The sequence below is a fragment of the Scedosporium apiospermum genome (genome assembly GCF_000732125.1).
Source record: "Scedosporium apiospermum strain IHEM 14462 chromosome Unknown SEQ_SAPIO_0099, whole genome shotgun sequence".
NCBI lineage: Eukaryota > Fungi > Ascomycota > Sordariomycetes > Microascales > Microascaceae > Scedosporium > Scedosporium apiospermum.
This window is the reverse complement of record NW_015971800.1, coordinates 156,247-168,753: the sequence shown is the minus strand read 5'-3', so window position 1 is coordinate 168,753 and position 12,507 is coordinate 156,247. Positions and strand designations below refer to the sequence as shown.

Here is a 12,507-nt window from a genome sequence, read left to right as displayed (position 1 = left end):
TTGTGTACTGGAAATGGAAAACGGACTTCGCATCTGGTATAAATGGATAGGCATGGTATTAGGGTAAAAAAAATGAAAGCAAAGGGTTCAGATGTCATTAGTTTTGTATTGTCATTACTCAGTATTCTCATAGCCCACTGCATGAATGCAGAATGGTGGATGCTAGAAAAGAGGACAGGGTGAAAGGAAAGGGAAATCGCAAAACAGGATATCCTTCAAGCACCAATAGCCACTTTCTTCTTCTTCTGATCCTTGTTGAACTGTAGCGCTCGGTGGCTCTGCTCTGCAAATCCAGCGGCGGGGCCCTTATGCATGTCGAACCAGCATTGAGAGCAGTAAACATCGTCGTCGCACTCAGGACAAATGAGAGTACCGTCCTCAAGGCATACCACACACCAGGTTTTCATGTCATCGTCGGTGAACCCCACACGGCCACCTGGACCCGCCTTTCGCTTCTCGACTTCAGAGGGCTGGAATGTGGGAACCGATGGGAGGCCAAGTGGGTTAGATTCCTCGTCTTGTCCTCCAATGGACAGTTTGAAGTTTCTCAGGGCAGCCATGCGACGAGCCATGTCATCTTCAAAATCACCTGTCATAGGGACTGCCGACTTAGCAGATGGCGAGGCAGTCGGGGAAGGCATATCGGTGGGAACAGATGGGAGTGAGAGCTCGGGTTGCTCCCCATCCTTTGAGCTTAGGGCGGTGTCATCACCAGCTGTGTCGAGTTCGGTTCCGACAACTGCAATTAGGTTCGGGTCATCACCTTTCGGCTCCAATGCAAGTTTTGTCTCTGTCACAGCCTTGGAAACAATTTCCTCAACCTCTCGGGTCATTTCGTCCCCATTTGAATCATCGTCATCATCACCTTTCTGTTTGGTTTCTTTGTTCCCGGCCGCCGTGAGCAGGGAAAATTGCCGTGCAAGTTCATGGAGGCTATCCAGCTCCGCTCTAGTGTCCAGAGACAGCTGGTGACCGAGCGCAGCCTCCTCGTTTAGGAGATCTTCTAGAAAATCATCATCCGTTTGCAAGATCCCATCGTCATCGGCCAAGCCGTTAGACCAGGATGGCGCAGCACTGTCGGGTGGCGGGATTGACCCCGCCGTTTTAGCGCTATAACTTTGTGGTTGTGGCAGTGCACTCGTCTGAGTTTCGCGTGGTTGCTGTGGGGAAGATGGAGCTTCTCTCGCAGAATCGCTCTCGGTTTGCTCTCGAAGCTGTCTTAGCCGGCCCGCGAGGTCTGTTCCTGGCTGGCTTCGCAATCGGCTATATTCCTTGTTAGAAGATGCTGCGGAGCGAGGCCTTCGGGTACGTTTGAGGAAACATCTAGTTAGCCTAAAACTTCACCCAGGAGTGGCACGACTTGGAAGACGAGGGACAAACGAACTCTGGTAAGCTAATTGCCGTAGAAGGGTTCAGTGCCTTGAGCCGGTCTAACAGGCTCCTCTCTTCGCTACTGGGGTTCGGCATCACGAGCAGGCGAGTAGCAACGTGCCGCGTGAAAAGCAAGAAATAGAAATACGACCGTAGATGTCAGAGTTGGATGAACAGTTCCACTGGAAATGATGGTGGTTTGGTACTGTGTCGTATGGGAGGGAGGAAGGTTACTTCGGGAGCTGCCTAGAGTTGCTTTTCTGGAAGGAGGAAGGAACACCTCCGCTGCCAGCCGAACCTGGTGAGTTCATATCATCCAGAATTCGAGGAGGCGAAGCTTCAACCTAGCACTATTACTGATGATCATTTAAACTGGTGAGACCGATTCATGTGTGATGATGTATGTGTAGTTGACCCTTCTGCGTGACCCACTGCGACCATTCCAAATCACAACGGTGGGAATGCGATGAACCTGTACGAAGTAGCGACCGACAATGACGGGTCGGTCGCAGATGATGGGGACAACAACCATTTTAACAGTTGTCAACAGCCGACAATTTACTCACTCTTAAATCTCAATTTCAGCTGTTGATAGGGACCTTTTCGCCTCGGAGAAGAGCCACAGGTCATCGAAATTATCGAATTGAATTCAAGGCAATTTGGTGTCATCAATTGGACCTAGGAAGAATCTACCAGCAACCTCTCTCCTCGGATTTGCAAGCATTCCAAATTACGTATCACTCTCGGCCAACCCATCATGCCTGGAACTATTCTCCACCTTCGATCGGAGACGAGCCTCTGGAGCGCTCCATGCTCACTACCAGTACGACCAAAGCCTTGGTAGACGCTGGCTATGCTGTCAATGTTGAGCGCAGCCCCGAGCGCATGATTCAGAGTTTAAGGCTGCTGACGCGACCTTGGCTCCTGAGGGTAGCTAGACTGACGTCCCTACTGATCACACCATCTGCGGTCTCAAGGAGCTTCCCGAGGAAGACTGTGAGTGGCCCTCAAAGCTAAAGTCTCGGTTCTATTCTACGGTAATGGCATGATATGCAGATACATCACTGTCACTCGGCCTCGGCAAAAAAAAGTCCCGCTCAAGCATACTTTTGTGCACTTTTCTCATGGCTACAAGGAGCAGGCTGGATGGCAGAACGTGCTGTCATGGTTCCCTATGGGAGGTTACTCTCCTGGATACGCATCCCGGCGAGCCGTTGCCCAGTCTTAAGTACTACGCCAATGAGGATGAACTCATTGCGGAAGTTGAGAAGGTTCTCTCTGAAGCCCAGGCCAAGGCTGGCCGGTTGCCCCAAGTCATCGTAATCGGCGCCCTTGGTAGGTGTGGTCGTCGTGCCGTGGACGTGAGTTTCCGCACCGGCATTTCTACCGAACAGATCCTCGATCTCCATGGAACCAAGGCTAGAGGCCCCTTCAGGGAGATTGTGGAGAGCGACATCTTTATCAACTGCATCCTAACTCACAAGATCCCCAATTTTGTCGATATGGATTCCCTACGAGTCCCTGACCGCAGCACCGTCATCGGTGGTGTGTCCGCGGATACTACTTCTCCTCATGACCCCGTTCCCGTCTACAATACCGCCACAACCTTCGACAAGCCAACCGTCCTAGTTGAGGGTCTCGAAGGCCCACCGCTGTCTGTTATCGCCATTGACTATCCCCCTAGCATGCTCCCACGAGAGGCATCGGATGCCTTTAGCAACGATTTGCTCCCCTCGCTCCTCTATCTCAAGACCGGAGAGAGCACCCCGTGTGGGCTAGGGCCGAGAAGCTGTTCAAAGAGAAGGTCGCTACTCTCCCCGAAGAGCCTCAGGAAAAGAGTGCTTAAAGACAGTTTCATGGATAAGACGTCAAAAGGGCAGTTCAGGACAGGATTAACTGCGCCTCAAATTGGCATTGGGTAAAAGGAAATAAAGACATAGGCGGCTTGCTCATGTTTTCACTGGATTTTGTACGACCAACAATCTCGCAAAAGGGCCGATAGAAATGGAGCCTGTACTGGAGAACTGCGCAGGCATATTTAGAGTTGTTCCTAGGCAGAAAGGAAAAAAAAAACACGGGCATGTGAGGGTCTTGATGGATAGATTGAAGTTTGTCTTAAGCCACACGTGAACTCTCCGATGTGCAAGCCACGCAGGCGGCCGAAGCTAGTACCTGCATCGATTGGAAAAAGTCCAGAAGCCAAGCCCCACGCGGCCGGTTCGATAACTCGGGCTGGCGGACTTGGTGCTGTGTTCTCCACACCGACTGGATTGGAGTGGCACAAGCGGTGAAGTGGAATAAATCGGGATTCCTTTCTTCTCCTCGCTTTATTACCGTATGACCGGGTATTCAAGAATTTAGTGGATAAAAACGGAGCATATCCATGACTATACGAGACGGATGCGGCGGGGATGTATCGACGTTTATGCGGTCATCTTTAGACAATCAATCGCCGTTGTCGATTGCCAACAACAACAGGCCACGGGATTCGATGCAAATCAATCACGAAGTAAACGAAGGTGCTGGCATGTTAGAGCTGGAATCCTCGAGTCCTCAATGGGTGGAATACGCCCAAAATGGCTCTCTTCTGTGCCAAACAATGAACTGTTCCGAGCCACACACGGTCTGGCATCACAGGCGTAAACGCATCAGTGATGGCATCAATCGCAGCCACACCATTCCGATGTTCCCTTCTACAGTTTGTGCTTTACGAAGTACAAGTACCTCGGTACTTGTAAGACGGAATAATTTTGGGGGTGGCATGGTGTTTGCAAGCGTGGCTGGGGTGAAGTATCAGGCACCTGACCAACCACAGCCTGCGTAGTGTGCACTAGCCAGGAAGAGGCCAACACCGCGAGCTCTGGGACCAAGGCAGCTGCGGTTGGTACAAGTACTGAGGTATGTACTTCATACTTCGTACGGCATCGGCGTCATTGAAGGAAGGTACCCTGCAGTACTCCAGGCCCACCCTACCTTAAATTGATCTCGTTAGATCACTCATCATAGTTTCCTTCGCTCCTTCGCTCCTTCGTTACTTTGCACCCTCAATAATAAACTCTGCCCCTCAAAACAGGGTCATCCTTCCTAGCCCAAAACCCCGGTCAGACACTATCCCAAGTGGCTGTTCTCCTTGGTCCCGAATACTTATTTAGCGCGTGTGCTACTGGAGACCAATTCTGCCTTTCCCGCTCAGCCCCGATTCGACTTTGTCGACCAATTTTCAGGATTTAAAAACCCTCTCGTCCTTGGTCATCGGCCCATATCTGGTTGATTTTTCTTCCAGCGAACGCCAGACCCCACAAACACACACACACACTCGGTCCTTAGCCATGAAATTCGATCTTTTACTCTCTATTTTACTACTCGGCGCCTCAGCCGCCAATGCCGTCGCCCTCCCAGAGCCCGACATCGCGGAGTCGACCGGCAAAGAGCTCTGGAAGAGAAAGGGTGGCGGCGGAGGTGGTGCTCGAGGTGGCGGTGGCGGTGGTGGTAGGTCTGGCAGTTCATCATCTCGTGGTGGAAGTTCATCATCTGGAAGTTCCTCATCTCGCGGCGGCAGCTCATCATCTAGTGGCTCATCATCCCGTGGTGGTTCGTCATCTTCGAGCGGGCTTGTCGCGTTCTGGCCGCTCATCCTCCAGTTGCTTCCTTCGGTTTCGCGTAGTTGAAGTTCATCTAGCTTTGGTTCATTGGGCTGACATAACTGTCCAGGTTCCAGCAGTTCGTCTAGTTCCAGCAGGGGCGGTTCGAGTTCCAGCTCTAGCTCCAGCTCGTGAGTCTCCGGCGACTTTTTGCCGATCACGCTGGACATATCATGCTAATACAATGTCTTAGACGGCCCGGTAGTCCCGGCTTCGCCGGATCCGGCGCTCCCAGGGCCTTTGCGGGTGGTCGATTCTATGGTGCTGGTGCCGCGACGCCTTACAAGGCAGGCACTAGGAGTCCAAGCGGGATCGTCCCCCTCGCCTTGGTTGGTGCCGCAGCGCTAGCTTTCTGGCCTGGCGTCTGGCTCTGGGGCGCTTACCAGTACCACTACCCCAACCACTACCACTTCCATAACGACACCGCGAACAACGATGCGGACCTCCCCGTCATTTGCGCCTGTGATCCTTACAACCCGTGCGGTTGTGACGCGAACAACGACACCGCGTATATCCAGGATCTCGTTGGAAACGGCGATTACAAGAGCCTCAACCAGTCTTTGGTCACTGTCGCTGAGGTTGACGGCCAAAAGACCATCTTGATCAACGGTACCCTCCCGAATGGCACCGAGGCTCCTGTACCCGCCGACGAATCTGGCGCCAGATCGGTGGTGATAGAAGCTCTTGGCTTCTGGCCTATGGCTGCCGCGGTTGTGGTAGCAGTCTTCATGGCCTAAGTGCCATGCGCTGTTCCTTCTCATGGCTTCTGCAATCAATGGACATCTACCATGACAAGACTTTTATTTTCCCTCGGAAATGGTGGCTTTTTCTTTTCTATTCCCCCTTCTTGGCAGTTAACGGCGTTTGTGGATAGATACCAAAGAGAGACCTTTAAGACAGATATCTGTAAACTTTCGTGACTTTCCCGAGGCCGAACTGTCGTCTTCCTAATATTTATATCTGCTCTCTGAGATAGTTTTAATGTTTACGGTTCTATTTTGAAATAAATGCTTGTGATCGGATCTCTGTTGTGGACCGAAATGTTATCGGGGAAAGACTCACGGGTTGTCCAGTTAAGCCTGAAAAGCTGCTCTCATTGAGAGCGAGCGACATGCTCTGAAATTATGTATTATTGCATTATATGCAAGTAGGCAGCCTCGACATTGGACCATGTCTTGGATTCTTCAATGACAGGTATTATCCGAAATTCTGCCTATTAATATAAACACACCTAGGTGTGAATCCACCAACAGCTTGTCAATTCCAAGCAAAAGCTCAAGCCTTGAAAGGTGAACTGGAAAAGAGTTCGCGACGCCTCCCAATTCAACCTTCTCTTTCAAGGGCCTCCATGGCTATTTCTGGCCAGGTTCAAAATGCAGTGTTATACGGAGCTCACAGCTCCTACAGCTGTCACCCACTCACTTACTTTACCCTTTCTCTCCCATGACAGCAATAACCTAGTCATTGCGAAGGGCTCCCTGCTGCAAATATTCGGGACGAAGGCGATTCCAGTCGAGGTCGACAACGCGCTGCGACAGGATTCTCCCTCGAACACGACACCCTCACTCGCTTTCGAAAGCCGCCGGGGCGACGATGACCACCTCGAGTCTTCACTTTTGGCGGAGGGTATCCATCGAGCAGACAGAGGCAACAACACTAAGCTTGTCCTCGTCGCCGAGTACCCTCTTGCCGGCACCGTATGTGGGCTAGCTGCAGTTAATATCCAGGGCAGCAAGTCCGGAGGTCATGGTCTATTGGTCGCCTTGCAGACCGCGAAGACATGTCTAGTGCAATGGAATCCCGATACTCACACCATTATCGACACATCGGTGCATTTCTACGAGAATGAAGACGGTTCTTCGTTTGACCTTCCCCTCTCCGAATACGAGACAGTTCTGCAGGCGGACCCCGGCAGCAGATGCGCGGCCATGAAATTCGGCCTCCGGAGCCTTGCGATTCTGCCGTTCAAACAAGCAAGCGCGGACATAGAGATGGATGATTGGGATGTGGATTTAGACGGACCTCGACCCGCTAAGGAAGCGCCTCCTGAAGCCTCAGACAAGGCCACCACCAATGGTGTTATTAAAGAAACGCCTTACACCGAATCGTTTGTCCTCCGATTCCCTCAGCTCGATCCAAAGCTTCTATTCCCTGAGCATTTCGCCTTCTTATACGAATATCGAGAGCCAACGTTTGGCATCCTATCTTCGACTCAACAAGAAGCCTACTTCCTTAGCCGCAAGGACCACATGTCATATAAAGTCTTTACTTTAGACCTGCATCAGCGCGCGTCAACTACCATTCTTGCTGTGGACAACCTCCCTGACGACGTACATCGTGTCATACCACTCCCCGCTCCCGTTGGAGGCGCGCTTCTAGTTGGCGATAACGAGTTGATCCACATCGACCAGTCCGGTAGAGCCAATGGTGTCGGTGTCAACCCGTTTGCGAAGATATGTACCGCATTCCCACTCGCGGATCAAAGCAGCCTTCATCTACAGCTTGAGCACTGCGTGATTGAGCAGCTAGCTCCTGAATCGGCAGAGCTACTCATGGTCTTGAATACTGGTAAGATGGCGATTATCAGCTTCAAGATAGATGGCCGAACCGTAACCGGAGTCAGCGTGAGAATAATCTCACAAGAATGCGGTGGAAACATCATACCCTCGAGGATTTCGTGCATCTCTAAGGTTGATAAGCAAGCGCTTTTCATCGGAAGTACTACTAGCGACTCACTCGTGGTGGGATGGACCAGGAAGCACAGCCAATCCGCGAGAAGGAAATCACGTCTTGTCGACCCGTCACTTGAGTATGAGCTAGATGACCTTGATATTGAGGACGAGGATGATGATGATGACCTTTACGGCGATTCCACGAGTCCAAGCTCAGTCGGAAACCAGAACGGGACCAATGGGCCAGTCAAGGATGGAGACCTGATCTTCCGTGTACAAGATACCCTTCCGAGTATTGCTCCAATACGGGATATCTCCCCCGGACGAGCAGCTTTCTTCCCAAATAGCGAAGAGAAGAGGAACTCTGAGGGCGTAGTTAGCCCGTTGCAACTTGCCTGCGCCGTCGGTCGAGGTAACGCCGGATCAATCGCCATCCTAAACAAGAATATCCAGCCAAACGTCATCGGACGCTTCGAGTTCCCAGAGGCGAGGGGAATATGGACCATGTCAGTCCAGAAACCGATCCCCAAGGCGCTGCAGGCGGAGAAGGAGATCTCGGCTGCTATCGGGAGCGATTACGGAGCTGCGGCGGAATTTGATCGGTTTATGATTGTCGCCAAGGTTGACCTTGATGGCTACGAGACCTCAGACGTCTACGCCGTGACTGCCGCGGGATTCGAGGCTCTTACGGGCACCGAGTTTGACCCTGCCGCGGGATTCACCGTGGAGGCTGGAGCTATGGGCAAGCACAAGAGGGTAATTCAAGTTTTGAAGTCCGAGGTGCGGTGCTACGACGGAGGTAAGAGAACTGCGAGTTAAACGTTGATATATTTGGGATCCAGAGCGCTGACTGGTTTTGGGGCGCAGATCTTGGCCTCTCACAAATCATTCCTATGCTCGACGAAGAGACGGGAGCGGACCCCCGTGTCGTCAGCGGCAGCATTGCGGATCCTTTCCTATTGCTCATCCGAGATGACTCCAGTGTGTGGATCGCGCAGATCGATAACAACTGCGAGTTGGAGGAGATGGAGCGAATTGATGACAAACTTACTTCCACAAAGTGGTTAAGTGGATGCCTCTACACCGACACTGAAGGGCATTTCATAAAGGATCGACAGTCGCCTAACTCGCCGAATATATTGGCGTTCCTTGTTAATACTGCCGGCGCCTTATACGTGAGTGCCCCCCCTTGCATCCTCCGCCGGAGATACTCTGGTGCTAATTCTCACCCAGGTCTACTCCTTACCTGATCTAAGCAAACCCATCTTCGTTGCAGAAGGGCTCGCATACCTACCTCCATTCTTGTCTACAGATTTCAGCACCCGAAGGGGGACTCCTAAGGAGAGCCTCACAGAGGTGCTAGTCACCGATCTGGGTGATACCACCTACAAGTCGCCATATCTAATCGTACGCCTCCCCAGATACGCCCGGACCGGCCGTCGATACTGACACTCTCTAGGTTCGAAATTCTACAAACGACCTCACTATATACCAGCCCATTCTCCGCCAGGGTGGGGATAGCTTTAGCAAGGCCTTGCACTTCAAGAAACTGCGCAATCCCGCTCTCGCTTCGAATCCTGAGACCCCAGCACCTCAGGATGATACCACGCCACAGGAGCCACGTTTTGTCCCGCTCCGCGCCTGTGCCAACGTCGGAGGATACAGCACAGTGTTCCTCCCAGGTACCTCGCCCAGTTTCCTCATGAAAAGCAACAAGAGCACCCCCAAGCTCATTGGCCTCCAAGGGCGCAGTGTGCGGGGCATGAGCTCTTTCCACACGGAGGGTTGTGAGAGGGGATTCATCTATGCGGACTGCGAGGGAATTGCGCGAGTTACTCAGCTTCCGGCGAAGACTAGCCTTGCGGAGCTGGGCATCTCGGTCCGCAAGATACCACTCAACTTCAACGTGAAGCAGATCGCGTATCATACCGCGATGGAGATATACGCCGTGGGCGGAAGCGTTCTCGAACCGTTTGAACTTCCCAAAGACGACGAGCACCGCAAGGAGTGGACTCGGGAAAATATCGACATGAAACCAATGGTCGAACGCGGGGTGGTCAAACTGGTCAACCCTGCTAATTGGAGCGTCATCCAGACTATTGACTATGAGCCGTTCGAGGATGTGCTATGTCTCAAGGCCCTCAACCTCGAGGTGTCCGAGGTCACCAAGGAAAGACGCCAGCTCGTCGTCGTGGGCACGGGTACGCGAAAGGGCGAGGACCTGCCGATCCGCGGCAGAGTCTACGTCTACGACGTGGTGGCCGTCATCCCGGAGGCAGGAAGACCAGAAACGAATAAGAAGCTCAAGCTCATCGCCAAGGAGGACATCCCCAGGGGCGCCGTGACGGCCGTGAGCGAGATCGGCACTCAGGGGCTGATGCTCGTGGCGCAAGGCCAAAAGTGCATGGTCCGCGGTCTCAAGGAGGATGGTTCGCTGCTTCCCGTGGCCTTCATGGATATGAGCTGCTACGTTACCGCTGCGAAGGAACTACGGGCTTCGGGGCTCTGCGTCATGGCTGATGCGGCTAAGGGCGTGTGGTTTACGGGGTGCACCGAGGAGCCGTATCGTATGCAGCTGTTTGGAAAGAGCACGACTAACCTCGAGGTGGTGACGGCGGATTTCCTTCCTGATGGGAAGAACCTGTATCTAGTGGCGGCGGACATGAATGGCGAGATCCACGTCTTCCAATACGATCCCGAACGTAAGTTGTTATTTTCCACAAGCGCATAACCTGACTCAAGCTAACACACGTATCTAGACCCCAAATCCCTCCAAGGCCATCTCCTCCTCCACAAAACAACCTTCTGCACCTCCTCCAACGGCCCCACCGTAACCCTCCTCCTCCCCCGCACAACAACCACGTCCTCCTCCGCTTCCAACCCCCTCCAACCCCCGCAACAAAACGGCCACGACCCGGGAACCTTCCAAACCCACATCCTCCTCATGGCCTCCGAAAGCGGCATGCTCTCGACCATCTCGCCCCTTCCCGAAGCCGCCTACCGCCGCCTCCTATCCCTGACGGCGCAGCTCGTCACGGCCCTGCCGACGGCTGCGGGCACAAATCCCAAGGCGTACCGCATGCCGCATCCCGCAGCGGGTACCGTGGGTGTGGACACCGCTAGCGGAAGGACGATGATTGACGGGGCTGTGTTGGCGCGGTGGGGGGAGTTGGGGACGGGGAGGAGGGCGGAGTTGGCGGGACGGACGGGGTATGCGGGTGTTGAGCAGGTTAGGGGGGAGTTGGAGTCGTTGTTGGGGTGGGCGGGACTTGCGTATTATTGATTCTGTGAAAAGAGAGTGTTGTGCGATGAGGTTCGGTTTATGGATTTGGTAGGGCGAAAACCAAGGGCGTTTCCATATGGGGGCGGGGAATCATCTGGAGGGAACAAAAGAAAGGGGGAGTGTACTATATCGAGTGATTTGTATTCCAGCCCAGGCACGTAGAACCAAAGCGTTTCGAAACGGGCCGCCAGCGCAAGAAGTTCTATCGAGCTAGTTCCCTTGACGTTTACAGTTTTTAGTCTATAACCAAGCGAGCAGTGAACTCGCTGCTTACCCATCCTCCAGCGCTATACACATCGACAAGAGCGCATTCCGCCTAAACTGCCCGTCTCGTGCTATTCCCAACATTTCTCCTCAGCATCAAGTTCTATTCATAAGGGGAAAAGGAAACCAAAACGAGAAACGCCGTGAAATAGCAAACAAGAAAAAAAAAAAAAGAAAGAAAGACTTAAACAGAATCCGCTACCTCAATAACCAGTCTCCGCGGCGGCAGCACCTACCCACCACTCTTCTTCCTCAGGCTCCCCCACCGTCTCCTCAAGCCAGCGTAACTCGACACTTCCCCCTCCTGCACGGCGGAAGAGCTTTTGGCCACGTCACTGACACTCCGCTTCCTCTCCTGCACCGAAGGTGTCTTGGAGAGGCGTTTGGAAGGGGAATCGGAGTAGCGCGCGGGACGTTGGGGCTGCATCTCATAGGAGGAACCGGCTGGGGAGGAGCCTAGGGAGGATTTGCGGAGGCGGTTGCGGGCTTTCTCGGACTCTTCGTAAGTGTAGGAGGGTTCGCCTTTGCCTTTGAGGTCTTCGGGGCGATAAGACTGGATGGGAAGAAGCAAAGTGTTAGTAGGGGGATAGAAATAAAAACAGAATGAACAAAGAAAATAAAAGTGAAGACAACGTACGAGGCCTTCCCATCTCCTATAAGGACCGCCACCAGCGTCAGGCTCTCTCATCAAATCCGCCCCATCCTCATAGTCCATGATATCTCCATTAAAGTCGGGCTCGCCGGGAGGGATAGTAGCCGTTCCCTGGAGCGGTACGTGCTTCGTAAGCGAGTCCTGGACGTACTCGCGCGGGGTGGCCCTGAGGGCGGCCATGTTGGACTCGTGCACGGCGGCGACGGGGGAGTACTTCTTGTTCATATTGTTGGCGGCGAGGGTGGCCTCGTAGGGGCCTGTGTGGTGGTAGGCGCCGCCGAAGGGGGTGTTGTCGAGGACGTCGATGGGATCGGGGCGGGCGTAGCTTTCGCGGCGGTGGTGGCCTCGGTGGGTGCCGCCTTTGGGCCTTTTTTCTGGGGATTTTCCGGCCATTTTCTTTCTCTCCTGGGCTGGATTGTCTGGTCGATGGTTGTACAGGCTGGTGTTTTGTGTAAGTAGATGATGTTGGACGAGGCAGGGAGTTTGGGTAGCGATGGGGAAACTGAGGAGAGATGTCTTGTGCGACTTGCTTTTTCTTAGAATTCAGGTTTATTGGGATAACGGTGTACAGATCAATAACTTGTTAATCAGTTGAACGAATGAATTTGGTACGAATAGATGTAC

General features: G+C 53.1%; 4 protein-coding genes and 1 pseudogene across 4 annotated transcripts; 3 read left to right on the top strand and 2 right to left on the bottom strand.

The window, feature by feature from the left end:
- Positions 1-215: 215 nt before the first annotated feature.
- SAPIO_CDS5510 (uncharacterized protein) lies at positions 216-1,467 on the bottom strand (the record flags this gene model as incomplete). Its single annotated transcript, XM_016787826.1, has 2 exons — positions 216-1,263; positions 1,385-1,467. 2 exons carry the CDS (start codon positions 1,465-1,467, stop codon positions 216-218), a joined length of 1,131 nt encoding a protein of 376 aa, XP_016642141.1.
- A 1,028-nt stretch (positions 1,468-2,495) lies between these two features.
- SAPIO_CDS5509 lies at positions 2,496-3,293 on the top strand (annotated as a pseudogene; the record flags this gene model as incomplete).
- Positions 3,294-4,700: 1,407 nt separating this feature from the next.
- On the top strand, positions 4,701-5,749 carry SAPIO_CDS5508 (Conserved glycine-rich protein; the record flags this gene model as incomplete). Its single annotated transcript, XM_016787825.1, has 3 exons — positions 4,701-4,962; positions 5,083-5,143; positions 5,206-5,749. The coding sequence occupies 3 exons, from the start codon at positions 4,701-4,703 to the stop codon at positions 5,747-5,749; spliced, it is 867 nt and encodes a 288-aa protein (XP_016642140.1).
- A 636-nt stretch (positions 5,750-6,385) lies between these two features.
- On the top strand, positions 6,386-10,967 carry SAPIO_CDS5507 (Protein cft-1; the record flags this gene model as incomplete). Its single annotated transcript, XM_016787824.1, has 5 exons — positions 6,386-8,483; positions 8,552-8,859; positions 8,918-9,091; positions 9,144-10,386; positions 10,444-10,967. The coding sequence occupies 5 exons, from the start codon at positions 6,386-6,388 to the stop codon at positions 10,965-10,967; spliced, it is 4,347 nt and encodes a 1,448-aa protein (XP_016642139.1).
- A 496-nt stretch (positions 10,968-11,463) lies between these two features.
- Positions 11,464-12,276, bottom strand: SAPIO_CDS5506 (Uncharacterized protein; the record flags this gene model as incomplete). Its single annotated transcript, XM_016787823.1, has 2 exons — positions 11,464-11,784; positions 11,869-12,276. 2 exons carry the CDS (start codon positions 12,274-12,276, stop codon positions 11,464-11,466), a joined length of 729 nt encoding a protein of 242 aa, XP_016642138.1.
- Between the last annotated feature and the right edge of the window lie 231 nt (positions 12,277-12,507).